Source organism: Gigantopelta aegis, chromosome 1 (assembly GCF_016097555.1).
Source record: "Gigantopelta aegis isolate Gae_Host chromosome 1, Gae_host_genome, whole genome shotgun sequence".
Classification (NCBI taxonomy): Eukaryota; Metazoa; Mollusca; class Gastropoda; order Neomphalida; family Peltospiridae; genus Gigantopelta; species Gigantopelta aegis.
Genome location: NC_054699.1, coordinates 7,876,013 through 7,902,352, shown reverse-complemented (window position 1 = coordinate 7,902,352; position 26,340 = coordinate 7,876,013). Strand labels below are relative to the sequence as shown.

General features: G+C 41.3%; 1 protein-coding gene across 1 annotated transcript; it reads left to right on the top strand.

Moving 5' to 3' along the window:
• The first annotated feature begins 4,422 nt into the window (after positions 1–4,422).
• LOC121387732 lies at positions 4,423–26,340 on the top strand. Its single transcript, XM_041518963.1, has 4 exons — positions 4,423–4,768; positions 10,055–10,137; positions 16,451–16,658; positions 25,735–26,340. The coding sequence occupies exons 1-4, from the start codon at positions 4,714–4,716 to the stop codon at positions 26,247–26,249; spliced, it is 861 nt and encodes a 286-aa protein (XP_041374897.1). The 5' UTR covers positions 4,423–4,713; the 3' UTR covers positions 26,250–26,340.

Below are 26,340 nucleotides of genomic sequence, written 5' to 3'. Positions count from 1 at the left end.
GGAAGAAAGGGGGGGAAAGAAGAGAAGGAAGGAGGAGGGAGAAAGGGAATGAGAGAAAGGGGCAGACAGAGAAGAGAGAGAGAGAGAGAGAGAGGGGCGACGGAGAGGGAGAGAGGAGACAGGGAGAGAGAGAGAGAGAGAGAGAGGGAGAGAGAGGGAGAGAGAAAGAGCAGAGAGAGAGAGAGAGGAGAAAGGACAAGGAGGGAGGGAGGAAAGAGGAGAAGAGAGAGAGAGAGAGAGAAGGAGGAGGAGAGGGAAGGAGGAGGGAGGAAAGGAGAAAGAGAGAGAGAAGAGCGAAGAGAGATGGGAAGAGAGGGAGGGAGGAGGAGGGAAAAAGACAGACAGAGAGAGAGGAGACGGAGGGAGGGAGGGAGGAAAAGAGAGAGGACTCTGAGAGAGAGATGAGAGAGGAGAGAGAGAGAGAGAGAGAGAGAGAGAGAGAGATACAAAGAGAAAGAGGGAGGGAGGGAGAGACAGACAGAGAGAGAAAGAGAGGGGGGAGATACAGAGGAGAGGAGGGAGGGAGAGATGGGAGGGAGAGAGGGGAGGGAGAGACCGAGATAGAAAGAGGGAGGGAGATACAGCGAAAGAAGGGGAGGGAGGGGGAGACAGACAGACAGACAGAGAGAGAGAGAAAGAGGGAGGGAGGGAGATACACACACACACACACACAGAGAGAGAGAGAGAGAGAGAGAGAGAGAGAGAAGAGGAGATGATGAAGAGAGAGAGAGAGAGAGAGAGAGAGAGAGAGAGAATCACAGCACGAAGGAGTTTCGATCCTACGATCACAGCACCTGGTGCTAGCGCTTTACTAACTCAGCCATATCCCGTGGACGTCTCCGATTTCAAACAGAGCTGCCTAATATTTAAAAATTAAAAATTGAAACTTTGTTTTGTTTAACGACATCAATAGAGCACATTGATTTATTAATTTTCCACTTGTCTACGTCGTATGTCTTAATGTGTCATTGTGTCGTTTTAAAAGTTAATAATTGATAACAGAATATGTTGGATGGTTGTGGGTGGGATTGTGGAGATTTGTGGCGGACACTCGCTAACAGTTTGACTGGTATCGTCGTGTTCTATCACATCACATCCATTTAATGCTAAGCACAAAAACCAGTTCAGCGAGCGACCGACCTTCTGAACGTTGCCCCGGTCTGTGTTCAGCCAGCCGGTTTTCACTAAACGTTAGCAACCTATTTTACTGGTTCCCGTAGTGAGGATTTGGAATAATGTGTTAGCGACACACGGTTGGCTGGACTTATTTCAGGTGTGTGTGCCCAGGACAGCATGCGTGAACCTTCAAAGGAAAGAAAGAACGAAATGTTTTATTTAACGACGCACTTAACACATTTTATTTACGGTTATATGGCGTCAGACATATGGTTAAGGACCACACAGATTTTGAGAGGAAACCCGCTGTCGCTACTACATGAGCTACTCTTTCCGATTAGCAGCAAGGGATCTTTTATTTGCGCTTCCCACAGGCAGGATAGGACAAACCATGGCCTTTGTTGAACCAGTTATAGATCACTAGTCGGTGCAAGTGGTTTACACCTACCCATTGAGCCTTGCGGAGCACTTACTCGGGGTTTGGAGTCGGTATCTGGATTAAAAATCCCATGCCTCGACTGGGATCCGAACCCAGTACCTACCAGCCTGTAGACCGATGGCCTAACCACGACGCCACCGAGGCCGGTTGAACCTTCAAAGGATATACTCACAAAGATATATTTGAAATGAAGCGAGTCAGGGCACTTGATTCTTGATAATTTCTCGTTCCAGCCAGTGCACCACGGCTGGTATATCAAAGGCCATGGTATTTGCCATCGTGTCTCTGGGATGGTGCATGTAAAAGATCCGTTGCTATTACTGGAACATTTTTAGCGGGTTTCCTCTCTAAGACTATATGTCAGAATTACCAAATGTTTCACATCCAATTGCCAATGATTAATAGATCAATGTGTTCTAGTGGTGTCGTTCAACAAAACAAACTTTGATTCTTGATAATGTGTCCAAGTATTCTTACTGGGCGGGACGTAACCCAGTGGTAAAGCGGTCGCTTCGTGCGCGGTCGGTCTAGGTTCGATACCCTTCGTTTGCCTATTTCTTATTCCAGACAGTGCACCACGACCGGTGTATCAAAGGCCGTGGTATGTGCTGTCCTGACTGTGGGGGAAGTGCCTATAAGTTATCACTTGCTGTCAGCAAAGGGGCTCAGCCTCAGTTAGATATAGTGGGCAGGACGTAACCCAGTGATAAAGCGCTCGCTTGATGCGCGGTCGGTCTGGGATCGATCCCCGTCGGTGGGCCTGTTGGGCTATTTCTCGTTCCAGACAGTGCACCGCGACAGGTTTATCAAAGGCCGTGGTATGTGCTAACCGAATGTTTGACGGCCAATAGCCGTCGATTAATATATCAGTGTGCTCTAGTGGTGTATTTAAGCAAAACATACTTTAAATTTTGGAATGTGACAAAACACACCGCGTCTGGAGATCTGTTCTGGCGCGATCTACAGATCTGGCAGCACACAACAGAGATTATAACATTAATACAAGTTTATATTGTTTTACGACTACTAGAGCACGTTGATTTTAATTTTTGTTTGTTTGTTATTCAAGAGCTTGCAGTTTAACAATCTAGTTAAAATTAGCTCCACTATTACATGTGGTAGTAGACCAGTAGAGCTAATTTTAATCAGATTGGCAGTTAAACGGCTTCATTTTCTTTTGGGCGTTAGCTATATGCCCAGGACAGCGTGCTTGAACCGTCATTGGAATATAACCACCACCAAAAATAAATAAATAATAATAAATAAAAAATTTAATGTAGTGATTCAGGGAATTTGATTCTTGACATGCCCTGGTATTCCTCGCTATACGATAGCTTACAGTTTAACGGCTTAGGTCTGACGAAAAGAACACTTTTTATTGTCTAAATGGATTTTTAAATGGCCGACAGCGGACCGGAAATATCCGTTTCCTGACGTGATTAGTACATACAGTGGTGTTTTATTTCTCGGCCGAGCTTAGTTTAAGGGGCAATATTCACCGCACGTAAGAACCAGGTAATCCCGAGCACTTGCTACTCAGCTTGAACGACTGCGGGGCTCAATGCTAGGGCAAAAAGTCATATCAGGCTGGGTAATTTTTTAGGTTTTTCCGCCTTGCCCAAGAACCACGCTGTTCGAGATCTAGACGGACATTTAGACGATTATGATTGCTCTCTCATAACCGTCCAAATGTCCAATGTCCGTCTAATTATTGAACGGCAAAGTACTCGGGCTATTTCGCCTACAAATCGTATATATACTCATTCTCTCTCTCTCTCTCTCTCTCTCTCTCTCTCTCTCTCTCTCTCTCTCTCTCTCTCTCTCTCTCTCTCTCTCTCTCTCTCTCTCTCTCTCTGTGTGTGTGTGTGTCTTTCTCTCTGTCGCTCTTTCTCTCTGTCTCTGTATCTCTTTCTGTGTGTCTATATATATATATATATATATATATATATATATATATCTCTCTGACTGTCTCTCTCTCTTTCTTTCTTTCTCTCAATCTCTTTCTTTCAATCTCACTTTCTCTCTCTCTCTCCCCCTCTCTCATGTGTCCTCTCTAAGACTATATCAGAATGACCAAATGTTTGACATCCAATAGCCGATGATTAATAAATCAATGTGCTCTAATGGTGTCGTTAAATGAAACAAACTTTAACTATTCACTGCCTCTCTCTATCTCTCTCTTGCATCAATTAAGGTTCAAGCACGCTGTCCTGGCATACATTTTTATCTGTCTGAGCAGTTTTTTCTAGGGCTGTGGCCAGATGATAAATTGTTAGCGAGAGACACGTAGGTGAAGTGACCATACACCTCCCCTCTAGACCATTAAAACATACTCTTGATGAGAGCTGGTACCGGAACCCAGTACCTACCAGGAACGAAGAAGAAAGGAAATGTTTTATTTAACGACGCACTCAACACATTTTATTTACGGTTATATGGCGTCAGACATATGGTTCAAGACCACACAGATACTGAGAGAGGAAACCCGCTGTCGCCACTTCATGGGCTCATCTTTTCGATTAGCAGCAAGGGATCTTTTATATGCACCATCCCACAGACAGGATAGTACATACCACGGCCTTTGTTACACCAGTTGTAAAGCACTGGCTGGAACGAGAAATAGCACAATGGGTCCACCGACGGGCATCAAGTGAACGCTTTACTACTGGGATACGTCCCGCCCTCATTCAGGAAAGGGAACGACTATTTGTGTGGGTTTTTATTGTTGGTGGGTATATCTATCTGTCTATCTATCTGTCTGTCTTGTCTATCTGTCTATCTGTCTGTCTATCTGTCTATCTGTCTGTCTGTTTATCTATCTATCTATCGATCTCTCTGTCTGTCTGTCTGTCTGTCTATCGATCGATCTATCTATCTATCTATGTCTATCTATCGATCTATCGATCTATCTATCTATCGATCGATCTATCGATCGATCTATCTATATATATATGTTTAGCAAGCGTTATATGAATGCGATACCATAGAAGGCTGTAGTACCAGTCCGATTGTTCACGAGCGTTCAATGTCCTGAACACGCCAATGTACTTTTCTTCTTCTTTCATTGTGAAAGCTATATAACCACTGGAGCGGAACGCTTCTCTGATAGGCTGAATGACGGCGCATACTTCATCGACACTGAAATCCCTTCATTCAGCATGCTTCCCTGTTTATGGATAGGGTTCGTGGCCTTTGTTTCAACAACAATAGCTGGTGAGTACAACCGTTAGTAAGTGCCACAATATACACATAATAGCTATCATAACTCATTGATCCGTAATATTTATTAATAACTATAAACTATTTTTGACCATTACAGCTTTTGTTAAAAAAAAAATTAAACATTACAATTATACATTTTGGCAAAATCTATGTATTTTTGGGTAATCACCTTATTTGTATCAACTCAAGATATGTATCTTTCTCTCTCTCTCTCTCCCCCCCCCCCCTCTCTCTCTCTCTCTCTCTCTCTCTCTCTCTCTCTCTCTCTCTCTCTCTCTCTCTGTGTCTCTCTCTCTCTCTCTCTCTCTCTGTGTCTCTCTCTCTCTCTCTCTCTCTCTCTCTCTCTCTCTCTCTCTCTCTCTCTCTCTCTCTCTCTCTCTATATATATATATATATATATATATCTGTATATGTATATATGTATATATGTATATATATATATATATATATATATATACACACGCACATATGCTGTAAATATACCATGTATTGCGTCATGAAAATAATGCGAGTGGCTAACAATGGCGAGAACTGGGTGTAGAACAACAACAACACACACATAACCACACACAAACAACCACACACACACAACCACATACATCCCTTCTCCGACACACACACACACACACACACAAGCACACGCACACAACCACACACATACAACTACATACACCCCGTCCGATACACACACACAGCCCCACACAGCCACACACACACACACACACACAACCAAACATACACACACACAACCACACCCACAACCGCACACAAACACACACAAACACAGACACACACACACACACACACACACACACACACACACAACCAAACATACACACACACAACCACACCCACAACCGCACACAAACACACACAAACACAAACACAAACACACACACACACACAACCAAACATACACACACACAACCACACCCACAACCGCACACAAACACACAAACACAAACACAAACACACACACACACACACACACAGAGGGATATATATATGGTATATGGGAATCCTTATGCGCGTCCATTGTCGCTTCAGACAAAATCGGTCCCGGAACGATTTATGCGGAAAAGTGTAAATGTGCGAATGCTGAGACGGACAGGTCTGTTCGCACCAATTGATTTCAATACTATCGAATTTGGCAGATGATAGATAACGAAGAGAGAGAGAGAGAGAGAGAGAGAGAGAGAGAGAGAGAGAGAGAGAGAGAGAGAGAGAGAGAGAGAGAGAGAGAGAGAGAGAGAGAGAGAGAGAGAGAGAGAGAGAGAGAGCACCACCACGCCTTTCCTGCCTTGTCTGCAGGAGGACTGCCACTTCCAAGATTGGTTAAATAACATTTCTTTTCATTTATTCTTATGTTTGTGCTTTTATCCAATTACGGTTGAAGCACGCTCTCCTGGGCAGAAACGTCTGCTATCTGAACTGTCTGTCCAGGTCAGTGGGTTAGTGGTTAGTGAGAGAGACATCGGTGTAGTGGCCTTACACCTACTCAATGAGTCGTTGAACTCGGTCATGGCGGGAACCGGCACCAGGATACGAACACTGTATCTACCAACCTTAAATCCGGTGGCTTAACCACTACAAAACCGAGGCCGGTAGAAAAGACACATCTGTCTGTTCGTCCATCTCTTCCAGTCCGTCCGTCCGTCCGTCCGTACATACGTCTCTGTATGTTTGTATGGTTGTTCCAAGTTAAAATATGAATTTTCGAAAAAAAACTATTGACAATGAAAACGAACATGAACAAATTATTTCTTTAACTGAAAAACCCAAACGTTTTGCCGAAACTCCCCAATCCCAACCTGGAGGAGCAAATAAATGAATTATTAATATATAAAATAATTTAAAGAAGAATAATTTTTTTATTAAATGATTGAATGAGTGAATAAATAAATAAATTAATAAATAGACTAAATAAACATACCAACCAATCAACCAACCAACCAACCATGTGTGTGTGTCCATGTGCCCCATTTTGTTAGAGCAGCGATGTTTAAAAAAAATAAAAATTATACATGTATTTCTATATGTGTGTGCGCCCCCCCCCCCCTCTTCCCCCCCCCCATTTTGGCACCTTCCAACGCCCGTGCCAGTCTACGCATTAATTATCCCAACATAAAGCTGTCATAAAACCAAAAAACCAACGACCTTGTACTAACGTGATACCATTGAGTGAATTATGGGACAACCGTAACCTCTAGTGACCTATAACTTCACGGGTTGAATAACGGTAATTTCGTCCGGGAGATTGATTCATTTGCTAATGTCTATCACGATCAGGTAAAGTGAAGAGAATCACGACATTATCTCCAATATAATGTTTGCTCGATGAATTACCTTGTGTGTGTGGCTGGGACTCATTTATTACAAGGAAGAGAAAAACAATTGCCCAAACAAACGCAAAACATAAATGAAGACAAAGTTGCTGCATATGATTTTTAGAATGCATCCTTTGACGTAGCCCAGTGGTACAGCGCTCGCTCGATTCGCGGTCGGTGTGAGATCGATCCCCGTCGGTGGCCCCATTGCGCTATTTCTCGTTCCAGCCAGTGCACCACGACTGGTATATTAAAGGCCGTGGTACGTACTACCCTGTCTGTAGGATGGTGCATATAAAAAATCCCTTGCTGCTGATCGAAACGATTAGCCCATAAAGTGTCTGTGTGGCTATGTCCGACGCCGTATAACCATAACTAAAATGTGTTGAGCGAGTCGTTAAATAAAATATTTCCTACTTCTTCTTCTTAAAACATACATGAAGACTAAGTTGCTGTATATGATTTTTAGAATGGCGCTAAAATCGTTGCATAATCGGAAGGAAGGAAGGAAATGTTTTATTCAACGACGCACTCAAGACATTTTATTTACGGTTATATGGCGTCAGACATATGGTCAGGGACCACACAGATATTGAGAGAGGAAACCCGCTGTCGCCACTTCATGGGCTACTCTTTTCGATTAGCAGCAAGAGATCTTTTATATGCACCATCCCACAGACAGGGTAGTACGTATCACGGCCTTTGATATACCAGTCGTGGTGCACTGGCTGGAACGAGAAATAGCCCAATGGGCCCACCGACAGGGATCGATCCCAGACCGACCGCGCATCGAGCGAGCGCTTTACCACTGGGCTACGTCCCGCCCCTTAAAAACATAAATGAAGACAAAGTTGGTGTATATGATTTTTAGAATGGCGCTAAAATCTTTATGTAATCGAAGACACGCTCTAGCTCTGTCGGTAACGCGCTCGGCTATGATGCTAGCATCGTAGGATCGAATGTCCTCAATGAACCCATTCTCTGATTTTTGTTTTTTTTACTATGCCCCGAGCAGTATCATGACTGGTATGTCAAAGGCCGTGGTGTGTGGTTTCCTATCTCTGGGAAAGTCCATATAAAAGATCCCTTGCTACTAATGGAACAGTCTAGCAGGTTTCCTCTCTAAGACTATATTTCAGAATTAGGCCTACGACATGTTTGACATCCAACAGCCGATGATTAATAACTCAATGTGCTCTAATAAATCAATGTTGTCTCCAGTGTAAATATTGGATAAAATTACAGATTTGTTTTCATTTTATTGTTTAATCGTATTTTGTGCCAAGAGGGCGGGACGTGGCCCAGTGGTAAAACCTGATGCGCGGTCGGTCTAGGATCGATCCTCGTCAGTAGGCCAAATGCTACTATTTCTCGTTCCAGCCAGTGCACCACGACTGGTGTACCAAAAGCCTTGGTATGTGCTATCATGTGTGTGGGATGGTGCATATAAAATATCCCTAGCTACTAATACAAAAATGCAGCGGGTTTCCTCTTTAAGACTATACGTCACAATTACCAAATCAGTGTGCTAAAGAACTAATTTTCATTTTATTTCGTTTAACGTCTTTGTTCAACTAACGACCGGCCTCGGTGGCGTCGTGGTTAGGCCATCGGTCTACAGGCTGGTAGGTACTGAGTTCAGATCCCAGTCGAGGCATGGGATTTTTAATCCAGATACCGACTCCAAACCCTGAGTGAGTGCTCCGCAAGGCTCAATGGGTAGGTGTAAACCACTTGCACCGACCAGTGATCCATAACTGGTTCAACAAAGGCCATGGTTTGTGCTATCCTGCCAGTGGGAAGCGCAAATAAAAGATCCCTTGCTGCTAATCGGAAAGAGTAGCCCATGTAGTGGCGACAGCGAGTTTCCTCTCAAAATCTGTGTGGTCCTTAACCATATGTCTGACGCCATATAACCGTAAATAAAATGTGTTGAGTGCATCGTTAAATAAAACATTTCTTTCTTTCGTTCAACTAACGGGAAGCTAATAACGGCACTGACGGTGTTTAAGGGGGGGGGGGGGGGGGGGGGGGGGGGTAACTGTAATTACCATTTATGGTGTACCTTCTTTAAAACCTATGACAGGTGTGTTTACAGGTAGAGAATGGTAGAACAGGTAATACACCACTAGCTAACTCCCACCACCCTCCGGATAATAATTCTGGAACTTTCCTAACGTACACTATCTTTACTAGTACATAGTGACAGGTGTTTATAGGTAGAAAATGAAGGATAAAGTTTGTTTTGTTTAACGACACAACTTGAGCACCTTGTTTTTTAATCATCAGCTATTTGATCGCAAGCGTTTAGTAATTTTGACATATAGTCTTAGAGAGGAAACCCGCTAAATTTGTCCATTAGTAGCAAGAGATCTTTTATATGCATCACCACACAGACATGATAGTACATACCACGGCCTTTGATATACCAGTCATGGTGCACTAGCGAGAACGAGAAATAGCCCAATGGGAGGTAGAGAATGAGACCAGGTGCTACATCACTTCCATCACCCTCCGGATGATAATTGTGGAACCTCCTTAATGGTTACTACTGCTGACAGGTGTGTTTACAGGTAGAGGCGTCAGAGCAGATGGCACCCCTTCCCCGGATGATCATTCTGATACCTTCCTAATGTATACTATGTTTACTATGTTACCGATAGGTGTGTTTACAGGTAGCGAATTGCGCAGTAGGTGGTACATTACACTCCCCTCATCCCCGATGGTAATTCCGTAACATCCCTAATGCTGCCATGTGTGTTTACAGGTAAAGAATTGTGGAGTAGGTGGTACATTACACTCCCCTCTCCCCGATGGTAATTCCGTAACATCCCTAATGCTGCCAGGTATGTTTACAGGTAGAAAATTGTGGAGTAGGTGGTACACCACACTCACACTCCCCCGAATGATAATTCTGTAACCTTTCTAATAATCCCAAGTATGTTTACAGGTAGAGACTCGTGGAGCAGGTGGTACAACACTGACTCACCTGCAGACGGCGATGATGAGGAAATACTACAGATAATTAGACAGGTAATAAACAAAGAAAATAATGGGTTTTTTTGTCCATATCCAATTAAGGTTCAAACACATCTCATTTATTTGGCCTGTCTTTCCAGGACATGGGTTAATGGATAGTTGTTAGTTGTTAGTGAGAGAGAAGTCAGTGTAGCGGCTTTACAGGACATGGGTTAATGGATAGTTGTTAATGAGAGAGAAGTCAGTGTAGCGGCTTTACAGGACATGGGTTAATGGATAGTTGTTAGTTGTTAGTGAGAGAGAAGTCAGTGTAGCGGCTTTACAGGACATGGGTTAAAGGGACATTCCTGAGTTTGATGCATTGTAAGATGTTTCTGACTAATAAAATATTTCTTCGATTACACTTACAAATTAAATATATTGTCTTGTTTAGAATACCAGTGTCTGTATATTCAATGTGTTTCTGGTCGTCTTAATATTTGTAAGAAGCCCAAACTGGATTTTGTCTTCAAATACTTTTTCGTACGTACGAAAAAATAATATTTTGGTAAATAAAATGAAATTTAACCTAGTAAAAATGTTAGAACGCTCAGAAATACGTTTAATTTACAACCACTAATATTTTATGCAGAAAAATACATTTGATATATAATTAGTCTCTGTTAGTCGATAACATCTTAACAGTTGCAGCTAACTCAGGAATGTCCCTTTAATGGATAGTTGTTAGTGGTTAGTGAGAGAGAAGCCAGTGTAGCAACTTTGCACCTTCTCACTAAAATTCGATCTGGGTGGGATCCTGTACCGCGGTACAAATCCAAACAAAAAACCACCAACCCCCCAAAACAAAACATACCACCCCCCCCCCCCCCCCCAAAAAAAAACCCCAACAAAAAACAATAACAACAAAAAAGCAAAAGCAAAACTAAATCCCCCTCCAAAAAAAAAAATAAAAAAAAATAAAAAAATCCCGTATCAAAAACAAATAAAATACCAGACAAAAAAAACCAAGAAGCCCCCCTCCAAAAACCCAAATACGAATTAAAACAACAAAAAACACACCACAAAACAATGGACAACCCTCCCACCACCCAACAACAACTACAAAAATAAATAGATAATAATAATAAAAAAGAAAAAAAAGTGTCAGCTCATGTCTAGTTAATCTACAAAGCTACAAGACACATTTTGACAAGGTTAGAACAGAGAGAAGCTAAAGTATGTGATGTTTAAACGTAACTAGAGCTTGTCTCGATAACCATTAATTCTCAGACGAACGTGCGTTTTTAGAATGGTGAAAACTGCATTTTTACGGTATTACAAAAACCTGGATGACAAGAACCAGTGAATATTCTAAATAATACAATTTAAGTATTTCTAATTTAAATGATCAAAAACGGCTTTAGTGGTGAATAATACGACGTAGTGTTTAAAAACCAGTGTCTGTCACTTTAAAATACCTCAGCACATTGTGCAAGCAACGGTTATTGATCTAGTGTGTCGGCTGTTGGTTTAGTATACTTAGGAGTGGTTTGTGTACTTTTATATATTGTGACATTGTGCAAGTAACGGTTATTGATCTAGTGTGTCGGCTGTTGGTTTAGTATACTTAGGAGTGGTTTGTGTACTTTTATATATTGTGACATTGTGCAAGTAACGGTTATTGATTTAGTGTGTCGGCTGTTGGTTTAGTATACTTAGGAGTGGTTTGTGTACTTTTATATATTGTGACATTGTGCAAGTAACGGTTATTGATCTAGTGTGTCGGCTGTTGGTTTAGTATACTTAGGAGTGGTTTGTGTACTTTTATATATTGTGACATTGTGCAAATAACGGTTATTGATCTAGTGTGTCGGCTGTTGGTTTAGTATACTTAGGAGTGGTTTGTGTACTTTTATATATTGTGACATTGTGCAAGTAACGGTTATTGATCTAGTGTGTCGGCTGTTGGTTTAGTATAATTAGGAGTGGTTTGTGTACTTTTATATATTGTGACATTGTGCAAGTAACGGTTATTGATCTAGTGTGTCGGCTGTTGGTTTAGTATAATTAGGAGTGGTTTGTGTACTTTTATATATTGTGACAGTTGTATTATTTTGTTGTTGTTGTTGTTGCTGTACCTTCTCTCAATTTGTACAAAAAGTGAAATGTTATAAAAATAAATTCTGTCTGTCTGTGTCCACAACATTAGACATGCATAAAGGCTGATTGATCCTTAAATAGAATACAAAAACATTTCCCAAAATAAACTTGTCACCTCCGCCCCCAACAATAAATTTTTCATGAGCCAGATATTAAGCAGTAAACGCTGACATAAAAAATTTGGCTGGTTTAAATTTACATTATCGTACATTTCTTCCGTGTTTTTTTTTTTTTCCGCATTCATCGGTCACGCTACAGATGTCGTAACATTAGTTTTACGTTGTCTAGTACTTTAAAATATGGGTATCACGCCACCATTAACCCACCAGTAATATACTGCACACCAAAACGAAACGCGAATATAATTTTGCAGCTGCAGCATTAAATTGTCTTTTTTTAAAAAGAAGGATTTTAGCTACTTTCCGTATGAACGGTTTTCCGTGAATCCATAAATCTATGAATTATTATCTAAATAATGTGTCTGCCATGTCTGCGAACTGCGCACGTGATCCGTGTAGCCTACGTGAATTTGGAATTGCAGGACGTAGCCCTGTGGTAAAGCGCTCGCTTGATGCACAGTCGGTCTAGGATCGATCCCCATCAGTGCGCCTATTGGGCTATTTCTCGTTCCAACCAGTGCAGGTCACAACTGGCATATCAAAGGCCGTGGTATGTGCTATTCTATCTGTGGGATTGTGTATATAAAAGATCCCTTGCTACAAAATGGAAAAATGTAGCGGGTTTCCTCTCTAAGACTATATGTCGCAATTAACCAATGTTTGACATCCAGTAGCCGATTATTAGCAAATCAATGTGCTCAAGTGGTGATGTTAAACAAAACAAACAAACGCTTGTGGTAGTGAGCGTCAGCTGTACAGAGGAACGTACACCGGTGCGGTAGTGAGCGTCAGCTGTACAGAGGAACGTACACCGGTGTGGTAGTGAGCGTCAGCTGTACAGAGGAACGTACACCGGTGTGGTAGTGAGCGTCAGCTGTACAGAGGAATGTACAGAGGAACGTACACCGGTGTGGTAGTGAGCGTCAGCTGTACAGAGGAACGTACACAGGTGTGGTAGTGAGCGTCAGCTGTACAGAGGAACGTACACCGGTGTGGTAGTGAGCGTCAGCTGTACAGAGGAACGTACACCGGTGCGGTAGTGAGCGTCAGCTGTACAGAGGAACGTACACAGGTGCGGTAGTGAGCGTCAGCTGTACAGAGGAACGTACACCGGTGCGGTAGTGAGCGTCAGCTGTACAGAGGAACGTACACAGGTGCGGTAGTGAGCGTCAGCTGTACAGAGGAACGTACACCGGTGCGGTAGTGAGCGTCAGCTGTACAGAGGAACGTACACAGGTGCGGTAGTGAGCGTCAGCTGTACAGAGGAACGTACACAGGTGCGGTAGTGAGCGTCAGCTGTACATAGGAACGTACACCGGTGCGGTAGTGAGCGTCAGCTGTACAGAGGAACGTACACCGGTGCGGTAGTGAGCGTCAGCTGTACAGAGGAACGTACACAGGTGCGGTAGTGAGCGTCAGCTGTACAGAGGAACGTACACCGGTGCGTGTGCAGGGGGTGGGTGTGGGGCTGAGTCGGAGGTGGGGGGATGATGACTCGACCCCCTATAAACTTCGCTCGCCACAGTCTACACCTCTTCTGCATATATTCCTGGACGCTCGACTGGTACACAGAGCATATATGATAACTTTAGCTACTGATTAAACCGCTTGCGGGGGAGGGGGAGGGGCGACATTCCTTTCTTTTGTTTTATTTTCATTTTTTTTTTATCCAGAGGCCTAGCATTGTCTGAACCTGGGGGGAGGAGGTGTTTATGAACCTAGTACATTTTTTTTTTTTTTGTCTTCTGATTTCCTATATGAATAGCGTAATGTTATATTGTAAGCAGTGGGGGAGATTCGTTCGAATCCTCGACACCCCCTTCAGCAAACGCCCCAGTGATCGCTGTGTTAACATCAACTATGAATACATTTGTTCGCTTGGACAAGGCCAGGCTATTCTATCGAGGAACACAGACGTTATAAAAACCTATCTGTATTAATATATACATTTATGTACGGATTTGAGTTTGACGTGATTCCCATATTTTAAAGCTGTATTAACATTTTACAAACGTAATAAACTCGCATGAGCCCGGAAGCAGCACTTTGTTAGTAGGCCTATAGTTGAACATAAATTCTATCATTGATATCTATAATTAGATCACTATATTTAAAAACGCACACGCCTAATATATTGTAGTTATACAGACGTGCAAACAGACACATACACACATACACACACACACACACACACACACACACACACACACGCGGCACGCACCCATGGCACGCACACATACGCATAAGCGCGCGCACGCACACACACACATATATACGGCATATTTAAAAACGCACACGCCTAATATATTATAGTTATACAGACGTGTACACACACACACACACACACACACACACACACGGCACACACCCATGGCACGCACACATATACGCATAAGCGCGCGCACGACACACATACGCATAAGCGCGCACACACACACATACGCATAAGTGCGCGCACGCACACACATATATACGGCATGCACGCATGACACGCACACACATACGCATAAGCGCGCACACATACACATACACACATAAATACAAACATGCATGGCACGCACGCACGCACGCACACACACACACACACACACACACACAATCACACACACACACACACACACACACACATGTATTCAAGGAGAGTGACATTCAATATAATATGTATATTGATGTTTGTAATGTATAATATAATGCGAAATCCATTTTAACAGTTTCTGATAGTTCTGACCGTTTCCCCTATTTTAATTTGTACTGCCGTCCGCCTTCTTTGTACTTATCCGATATCGCACTTCACAAGGATCTCGCACTTCATAAGGATCTTGCATTTCACAAGGATCTCGCACTTCACAAGGATCACAGGGGCGGGACGTAGCCTAGTGGTAAAGCGCTCGCCTGATACACGGTCGGTCTAGGATCGATCCCCGTCGGTGGGCCACTGCACTACGACTGGTATATCAAACGCCGTGGTATGTGTTATCCTGCCTGTGGGATGGTGCATATAAAAAATCCCTTGCTACTAATGGAAAAAATGTAGCGGGTTTCCTCTCTATGACTGTGTCAAAATTACCATATGTTTGACTTCCAATAGCCTATGATTAATAAATCAATGTTCTCTAGTAGTGTCGTTAATCAAAACAAACTTAACTTCACAAGAAATTTTTTGCTCTCAGGTCCATTCGACTTCAGTACACACATCATGCTAAATATTGCGATCAAAGATGAATTCTATAAATATTATGATCATAATGGAGGTAGCAATTTTTGTTACTTAACAGTTAAGTATTATACAGCCTCAGCTAATGAGGGCTGACTATCTACACGACGGTCGTATATGTAGTCTCAGCTAATAAGGGCTGGCTATCTACACGATGACCGTATACGTAGCCTCAGCTAATGGGGGCTGGCTATCTACACGACGGTCGTATATGTAGCCACGGCTAATGAGGGCTGGCTATCTACGCGACGGTCGTATAGGTAGCCTCAGCTAATGAGGGCTGGCTATCTACACGACGGTTGTATATGTAGCCTCTGCTAACGAGGGCTGGCTATCTACACGATGGTCGTATGTGTAGCCTCAGCTAATGAGGGCTGGCTATCTACACGACGGTCGTATATGTAACCTCAGCTAATGAGGGCTGGCTATCTACACGACGGTCGTATATGTAGCCTCAGCTAATGAGGGCTGGCTATTTGAATGGCGGTCGTATATGTAACCTCAGCTAATGAGGGCTGGCCATCTACACGACGGTCGTATATGTAGCCTCAGCTAATGAGGGCTAGCTATTAGCACCATGCCCTCCATAAACTTAAAGCCAGTGCACCATGACTGGTACATAAAAGGCCTTGGTATGTGCTATCCTGTTTGTGGGAAAGTGCATATAAAAGATCCCTTTCTGCATTCGGAAAGGTGTAGCGGGTTTCCCCTGATGACCACGAGTCACACTTGTTTGACATCTAATAGCCGATGATTGATTAATCAATATGCTCTAGTGGTGTCGTTAAAAGAGTTCTGGTGTACACCTATTATTTAATAAAAATAAAAATTGTATACATGTATGTGTTGCTTCTCTGAAAATAGCTCCTATGTGATATTTGTGTCAATATTTCAGACAGGTAAACCTCGCTGCATACATAGGTCTACGAGAACGCAGTGCCGCGTGGTAGGCACGATTACTCTATTCAGTGATGCGAGGAACGTGGCAGACAACTTCCTGTCAACGCCGTGTAACCAGAGCGGAGTTGTCTGCCTTGCCAGAGAGCAGCGCCCCGGGGTCAACTGTCGTGATTACGAAATACGATATTCTTGTGACAAATCAGGTGAGGTCGCAGCGCCAATTTGCACTAATTACACTTAATTCACGTTTTCAGAGGCCGATCCAAAGGGGTGACAGGGGACCCATTCCCCATAACATATTCAAATACCCTTTTTTCCCTTTCTTTTTTTCTCCCCATTGAAATGCTCTTTTGACAAATTGGTGCATGTGCGTATCCTGCCCCACATGCGACATCCGCCATGAGTAATGCCACCACAGCTGTCAAGTCTGTCACTTCATCTAAAACGACGAAACAATGTTTCATCAAAATAGATAGAAAGATATGCACAAGTTCAAAACATGTAATAGCATCAGCCATCATTTCGGTCAAAGATGCATCATATTTGATAGATTGTATAGGTAGCACTAAACCAAATAACTTCCGACTGGGTCAAAGTTCGATGTGTACCCAACTTTTGATAGAGAAGTGAACACCACAAGTCCTGTGATTGGTGATAAATGTGAGTGTGTTGGTTGTAAAAAAAAAGTTTCATCTGGGCAAAAAATGTATGCAATTTTATTTCATCTAGTACCACAGTGTCAAGTAGCCTTGTGCTTGAAACATGTATAGGGTACCTGTAAAACAGCGTACTCGACTTTTGTGCGTAACTAGGGTAGTCATAGATGCTACCCGTTATCTCAGAAATGAACATCTTCCCAATTGTTTCTCATTCACATTAAGGGTGAGGGGTGGTAGTATTTATATCCGTGGCGTTTATGTCGATTGATACGCTGCAGGTTGGAGTTTTAGCCACATATGTTACTATTGTCGTCTTTGGGGTTTGATTTGGTAGTATATATCCTAAAGTATTCCTTTTTTATGATAGGCAAGTAATTTAATAGGCTGGCATCCATCCATCTAGCCATCCTTTCATCCATCCATTTTATGTTTATTAATATTTATTTTTTTATCATTTATTTACTCATTTTTTAATTTAATAAGCAAATTTGTTGAACGAAGGAAAAAGGAAGGAAAACTCCATTAACGTGCCCATATCCACTGGAGATTCAGGCACGTCCATTCTGGGCACGAGTTCTGATTTGCGCCAGATCTCCTGTCCAGGACTGGAAATGATGTTCAAAATGATATTACGTTTATTTAACTACTGCTTGCCTAGTTCTCGGACATAACGAGATTCCTCGAGATTACGATTTCACGACGAACCAGTTGGTCATTGCGAAGAACCAGTCTATCGGCCAATTGCCTTTTTGATAAAGAGTTTGATGTTCTTCTGTTGTTCTTTTCCTTCATCTTACAGATACACGCGTTTCTTCTGCACTTTATCTTACTTTGATTTTACCTTTTATCTTTTGACTAAATCTTTGCTATGAGGTCTCCTAACACCGGGATTGCGTGCCCAAGACAACGCCCTTGAATCATTAAAAAAATAATGTCTTTAGTATTCTGCAGTTATATGTTTTCGATGAATAATTAAGACCCTTTTTAAAGAATAAATTTACGTGTTTTAGCGACAAAAGGCATGCTACGTGCCGAATAATAAGACAAAGTATTGCTTTGGGCGCATACAGCGAATTGTAAACTTCATGGGCGAGTACGTTCTGTAATGTGATCGGTTTATTACATTACTTTGCCGCTGGAACAAATACTCAAATTCGGGCAAAATGAGCTGGACTGAAACCTTTTCACCATGCATTTCCTTAATTCTACCGACAATATTATTTATAAAAATCCATGTAAAAATGCTTAGTGATTTGTTTGAAACCCTGTATAACTGCGGTCGGTCTGGGATCGATCCCCGTCGGTGGGCCCATTGGGCTATTTCTCGTTCCAGCAAGTGCACCACGACTGGTATTTCAAAGGCCGTGGTATGTACTACCCTGTCTGTGGAATGGTGCATATAAAAGAACCCTTGCTGCTAATCGAAAGGAGTAGCCCATGAAGTAGCGACAGCGGGTTTCCTCTCGCTATATCTGTGTGGTCCTTAACCATATGTCTGACACCATATAACCGTAAATAAAATGTGTTGAGTGCGTAGTTAAATAAAACATTTCTTTCTTTTTTCTGTATAGCTGTTTGGTAGTAATGCTAATATGGATGAATGTTGTCATCCAAAATCGGGCAAACATTAACGTTTATTCATATTACCAAAATGTTTTGTCGTACTACCGAACAGCTAAATAAGGTTGCAAACAAAATACTATGTATTTTCGTGTGTGTGTGTGGGTTTTTTTTGGGTTTTTTTTTATGGATTGCCCGAATATCTCCAGCACTGGGGGTGGGGTGGGGAATTGGCCAGTTAATCCCCCGCCCTCTTCCTCTCTCCTCGTCTCGTACTTATGTTTAAAAGAATAGAGTTTGTGTTTAAATTAATGTTATTCTTGGTAGTAGTTACCTGGATGAGGGAAGAAGCGGGTCTCGTCCTTTGGGTTTTAATGTTATTCTTGGTAGTAGTTACCTGGATGAGGGAAGAAGCGGGTCTCGTCCTTTGGGTTTTAATGTTATTCTTGGTAGTAGTTACCTGGATGAGGGAAGAAGCGGGTCTCGTCCTTTGGGTTTTAATGTTATTCTTGGTAGTAGTTACCTGGATGAGGGAAGAAGCGGGTCTCGTCCTTTGGGTTTTAATGTTCGCGGGACGGGAAGTAGCCCAGTGGTAAATCACTCGCCTGATGCGCGGTGGCTCTGTGATCGATTCCCGTTGGTGGGCCTATTGGGCTATATATCGTTCAAACCAGTGCACCACGACTGGTATATCAAAGGTCATGATATGTGCTATCCTGTCTGTGAGATTATGCTTGGTAGTAGTTACCTGGATGATGGCAAAAAGAAGCGGGTCTCGTCCTTTGGGTTTTAATGTTACCAAACGTTTGACATCCAATAGCCGATGATTCATAAATCAGTGTGCTCTAGTGTCGTTAAACAAAACAAACTTTTTAATTTTCATGTTAGAAAGAAAAAGAAAGAAATGTTTTATTTAACGACGTAATCAACACATTTTATTTACGGTTATATGGCGTCAGACATATGGTCAAGGATCACACAGATTTGAGAGGAAACCCGCTGTCGCCACTTTCATGGGCTACTCTTTCCGATTAGCAGCAAGGGATCTTTTATTTGCACTTCCCACAGGCAGGATAGCACAAACCATGGCCTTTGTTGAACCAGTTATGAATCACTGGTCGGTGCAAGTGGTTTACACCTACCCAATGAGCCTTTCGGAGCACTCACTCAGTGTTTGGAGTCGGTATCTGGATTAAAAATCCCATGCCTCCACTGGGATCCGAACCCAGTATCTACCAGCCTGTAGACCGATGGCCTAACCACGACGCCACCGAGACCGATGATTCATAATCAGTGTGCTCTAGTGGTGTCGTTAAACAAAACAAACTTTTTAACTTTCATGTTAGCGGTTTTGGCACAGCGCGAGCGCGAACAATGACAAACAGTAGTAATAACCAGAGGCGTATCTACGGTGACTAGAGGAGCTGACCCCCAAAATATATTCAAGTACCTCTTTTTTTTTCTAATTAAAATAACAAAAGTAATTGGGTTGCCATTTTCATGAGTTTGTCCATGTGCCCAATTTACCATAATCACCCCCTAAAAAACACACACATACACACACACACCCCCAACAAACAAAATAAAAACAATATTTTTTTTTTTACTGGATCCGCCCCTGATTAACTTAAGGCATACGATATACAACAGATAAATGACTGTTGTAAGGTGAATTTGATTTTGCGAGTAAAAGGACATAAAAAACGCCTAACCGGCTGTATGCTATAGTAAACATGCCACACTATAATGGATGTCATCGTGTTTCAAAAACCCGGAGTACGATACAAATGCCCTTAAGCAAAGTTAAATATGGCACGAGACCGCGGCTTTACACACAGCAGTAATGTTCAGATACTAAATACGCCATGAATAACATACAGCTAATGGCGGGTTGACACGGTGCGACTTTCGGTAACCATCGATCATTTAAATAGCTTTGATATACATGTACCAGTTAAAGGTAAATTAAAAAAAAAAAATTATGGGAAAATTAAGACAGAGAGATAAACAAATTGTGAGTGACTATATAAAATATATATAAATATTACCTCAAAAGAGATTCAAATAATTTAACACGCAATAAAATACACCACTTATTCTGTTTCAATTATAAACAAAATATGATGGCAGATGTCATGTTTTAAAGTATGTCCGTTATAGAGAACTGGTTGTAACGGGAAATAATAAATTTTAATAGAAAATATGTATTAAATAACAAACATTTGCTGTATAAGTTATGGGCCATTGGTTCCAACGGGAAATGATATATTTTAATTAAAAAAAATCAAGCATTAAATAAATAGCAGGGGCGGGACGTAGCCCAGTGGTAAAACGCTCGCCTGATGCGCGATCGGTCTAGGGTCGATCCTCGACAGTGAACTCCTTAGGCTATTTCTCGTTCCAGCCAGTGCACAACGACTGGTATATTAAAGGCCGTAGTATGTGCTCTTCTGTCTAATGGATGGTGCATACAAAAAACCCATTGCTACTAATGGAAAAAAAAAATGTAGTGCGTTTCCTCTCTAAGACTATATCTCAATATTACGAAATGTTTGACATCCAATAGCCAATGGTTAATAAATCCTTTGTGCTCTAGTGGTGTCGTTAAACAAAATAAACTTGTTTTAAAAATAAATAGCATTTGCTGTCAGTTAATTATTGGCCAATTGGTTGTAAAATGATTATAATATATTATAACAGGAAATATCACATTTTAAATAAACAGCCTTTGGTGAGTCAGTTATGGACGTTTGGTTGTAACGCGAAACGACATAACCGAAAATATCACATTTTAAATAAACAGCCTTTGGTGTGCCATTTATGGACGTTTGGTTGTAACGGGAAACGACATAACAGAAAATATCACATTTTAAATAAACAGCCTTTGGTGTGCCATTTATGGACGTTCGGTTGTAACGAGAAACGACATAACAGAAAATATCACATTTTAAATAAACAGCCTTTGGTGTGCCATTTATGGACGTTCGGTTGTAACGAGAAACGACATAACAGAACATATCACATTTTAAATAAACAGCCTTTGGTGTGCCATTTATGGACGTTCGGTTGTAACAAGAAACGACATAACAGAACATATCACATTTTAAATAAACAGCCTTTGGTGTGCCATTTATGGACGTTCGGTTGTAACGGGAAACGACATAACAGAAAATATCACATTTTAAATAAACAGCCTTTGGTGTGCCATTTATGGACGCTTGGTTGTAACGGGACACGACATAACAGAAACTATCACATTTTAAATAAACAGCCTTTGGTGAGTCAGTTCTGGACGTTTGGTTGTAACGCGAAACGACGTAACAGAACATATCAGGTAGTATAGAAATATTCTCTGGTGAGACAACTATGGATCAGTGGCTGTAGCGTCCAACAGTACATACTAAATATCATCGTATAGAGTAGCAATTTGACTTTATTTTTTGTAATGGGCGAGACGTAGCCCAGTGGCAAAGCGCTCGCTTGATGCGCGGTCGGTTTGGGATCGATCCCCGTCAGTGGGCCCATTCGGCTATTTCTCGCTCCAGCCAGTGCACCACGACTGGTACATCAAAGGCCGGGAATGTATTACCCTGTCTGTGAGATGGTGCATATAAAAGAACTCTTGCTGCTAATCGAAAAGAGTAACCCATGAAGTGGCGACAGCGGGTGTCCTCTCTCAATATCTGTGTAGACCTTAACCATATGTTTGACGCCATATAACCGTACATAAAATGTGTTGAGTGCGTCGTTAAATAAAACATTTCTTTCTTTATTATATACGATATACAAGTTTGAATATACTGAACATGTTAAATGTTTTGATGTTGAGAACATGTAATAGAATGGGAATGGGAAACAACGCATTATAATAGAGAATATCGTGTATTAAATGGTTTTTGGACTCAGTTTTGTGTACAGATATGTTTTTGATTTTATTAATGGTTTTCCATTGGGCTATTTCTCGTTCCAGCCAGTGCTCCACAACTGGTGTAACAAAGGACGTGGTATGGTGCATATAAAAGATCCCTTGCTGCTAATCGAAAAGAGTAGCCCATGAAGTGGCGACAGCGGGTTTCCTCTCTCTATATATCTGTGTGGTCCTTAACCATATGCCTGACGCCATATAACCGTAAATAAAATGTGTTGAGTGCGTCGTTAAATAAAACATTTCCTTCCTTCCTTATTAATTGTTTTGTTGCTGAGATTTGATATAAAAGTTATGGATCACTGTTTGGAACAGGAAAATAATGCATTATAATAGAGAATTTCGTGTATTAAATTACCTTTGGACTCTGTGTTGCGCACTTCGATATTGTAAAAGCTATCTGGATTAGCCTTAGTATACACGTTATGGATGTGTTGCGAATGAGAAAATCATAATGACGGGGAACACCAGTGTGTCGTGTGTTACTGCACGGACGTGACATACATCTTGTATTGTACTAACGTACTGTACAGACCACGGGTCACTGGACCTCTTCATGTGTACACGTGATGGATCTATTATCTGGACGAGTCAAGCATGCAGGTCAGTGCACTGCGGGGCGTGTAAACAAATAGACTTACAGGTAGCGCGAGTCACTGAACTCTCGAAGTGTTTTCTTGTTATTGTGTCTGTGTGTCTATTTGTTTTATTAAGCAGCCCATACACGATCAATTTTATTGACAATAATATTGTCAATTATAAAAATTGACAATATTATTTATCATTAGTGTGTGATATTGAAGTAAGTTTTTGATTGACACAATATATTGACAGAATCAAACATCGGTAGATATTTATTGAAAGTTTCTCAATTCTGTTGTGTCGTTGATGGCACTTTGTCAAATTATTGCACACTATTTCATTCTGAAGCCAGTCATCTAAGGATAAACATGTCCAGGCAGGACAAAGAAGAGGAGAGAAAATTTCTTCTTCTTTATAAATATATACCATTAATAAAATTATCAATTCACTGTCTGCTTTGTTTCTTTTATTTTTATTAAAATATATATTAACTTTGAATTATGTTTTCTTGTTTTTCAAAAGCATTTTCTCATATTTACCTATTGATGTCAACATTAATGCAAAATTAGACAAATTAGTGTTTTATGAATAAAATGTTAATTATATTATTTAATAATGATTTGCTATTTCATCCATACGAAGACAATTTCGACAATACGCCTGCTCATTTGTTCTAAGTTCCTTTGGCAGTTCAACATGGTCAAACCTTTTTCTCTGCACTAACTGATGTTTGGACCATGTTTTTTTATGTTTTCGCTTATCAAAAGCAAAGGCAATAGCTTAGAGCAATGGCTAGATGACAAATGACTTAAAATATTGTGTAAATAATTACGTCATTGGTGGCCAATAATTATTCATCAATAATATTGTATCAATATTATTGTCAATTAAATTGATCGTGTATGGGCTGCTTTAGACTTGCAAGCTTCATGGCAAGAACTCTCCGTAATCGATCATCAACATGGTCATCATGCATCATCGACGTTATCGTGTTCATTACCATCATCATCGTCTTCATCATCATAATCATAGTCATCATCGTCGTCATCATCATCATCGTCGTCATCATCATCGTCATCGTCGTCATCGTCGTGGTCACCATGCATCATCGTCGTTATCGTGTTCATTACCACCATCATCATCGTCATCATCATCATCATCGTCATCACCATCATCATCATCGTCATCGTGATCAGCATCACCATAATCATCATCATTAAGATCGCCGACATGATCACATCATCTTTACGTCACCGCTCGATATATTGAGGTCGCAGGATCGAACCCCTTCTGTGGACTCATTCTCTGATTTGTTTTTTTCCCCACCCCACGACTGGTATATCAAAGGCCGTGGTATGTGCTGTCCTGTCTGTGGGATGGTGCATATAAATAATAAAAGATCCCTTCCTACTAATGGAAAAAATATATAGCGGGTTTCCTCTCAAAGACTATATGTAAAACATTACCAAATGTTTGACATTCAATAGCCTATGATTAATAAATCAATGTGCTCTAGTGGTGTCGTTAAACACAAATAAACTTTAACTTAGGTATGCTACACAGTACTGCATGGCGCACATTAAGTCATTACTTTTCTTAATGTACAAGGCGAGTTGCTTCCCTCTATTTAGCAAATTTAAAATGGCGGGGAAAGTTTTGAAGGTTGTTGAAAGATCTATTTTGTTAATAATGACGCAAGTACTTCAATCAGGATTTATCGCATACGGTAGGTTATACATTTTTGGTATATGTATCCATTTGTTACACTATTTCGGTTGAGAAATGGTTGAAACATGGTACCACAAGTTTTGAACACCAGCTACACCACACTATATATAGGGTAATGTAACAATTTTTGAACGTAGAAAGAACCACACTTTCTATGTCCGTTCGGAATAGCTGCACAGGAGTCTAAGCTGTTTTCGAGTTACTATAATGCGAGAAGAGACTGGCTCATTTGTAAGGCTACACAGTTTTTATTAATTTCTGTTTCATTATCATGCTTAAAGGGACAGACCCTAGTTTTTAAACACTATAGCATATTTTTCACTATTAGAGCCGTTTATGATCACTGAAATCAAACATTACTTATATTGTATTGTTTAGATTATCCATTTCCATACAACCGAAGCGTTTCTGATCATCCTGATGTTTCTAATACCACAAAATGCATTTTTCGTATTATTAAAAACGCACGTGCGTCTGAAAAGTAACGGCTATGGAGTCGCGTTTTAGTCTATTTTTAAGAGTATTTCAACGTCACAAACTCTTAGTTTCACTGTTGTATCCAAATTTGTTACAGGTTTGTAAATTAACCAAACTTAGTGTCCATTTTTACGGGTTGAAACTAGGGTCTATGTAAAACATATACCATAGTGTTTAAAAACTAGGGTCTATGTAAAACATATACCATAGTGTTTAAAAACTAGGGTCTATGTAAAACATATACCATAGTGTTTAAAAACACTAAGTCCCTTTAAATCCATTGAATGATCAAGCACGCCGTACGGGAAAAACAGGCTTATCCATGATGTGTTTACGTTTATTTTCCAGATGAAAAGCACTCGAAGATTTCATCGGACGGCGGATTCATAGCCCTGATAGCCAGCTTATCGGTCTTGGTACCCATCCTAGGAGTGATGTCCATTCACTTTCTACGCGCCTGTCGAGAACGAAGGCAGAAAGAAAAACGTTCGCGCGATGTACAGAGCACCGATCAACCTCCGAGCTACGACGAGGTGTGCAACAATGAAACGCGAAGAGTCGGAAATACGGCCGCCATTAGTCTCCCGGAAATGTCCTCACTGGAAGTTAGCAGCTCTTCCGGTACGAGCTCTCCTATTCCAGGAGTCGGAAATAGTTCCGGAAATGATGTTTGCCACTCGGCTGTGCGTAATAACGAAAGACGGGGATGTTCGGGAAGGACGGGAACACCCGAGGCGAGCGTGTTCGTCATAAGTGGACGGAGTACTCAAAGAGAAATTGATAACAGGCATATGGTGCCCGAGCCGCCGCCTTCCTATGCAGAAGCTTTAGAAATACTCAAGTTGCAGTCTGGTGTAGTGTAAACAAGATTAGAAAACTATTTCTAAAAACAGTCTCAGACACGCATTTCAGACTAGACTCCTCTATTATTTGGTTGGGGTGGGGGTGGGAGGG

Coding starts and splice junctions, on each gene's coding strand:
- LOC121387732 (XM_041518963.1), top strand. CDS start 4,714: ATGCTTCCCTGTTTATGGATAGGGTTCGTGGCCTTTGTTTCAACAACA. Junction 4,769..10,054: donor TGTTTCAACAACAATAGCTG/GTGAGTACAACC, acceptor GTATGTTTACAG/GTAGAGACTCGTGGAGCAGG. Junction 16,659..25,734: donor ATATTCTTGTGACAAATCAG/GTGAGGTCGCAG, acceptor TTTATTTTCCAG/ATGAAAAGCACTCGAAGATT.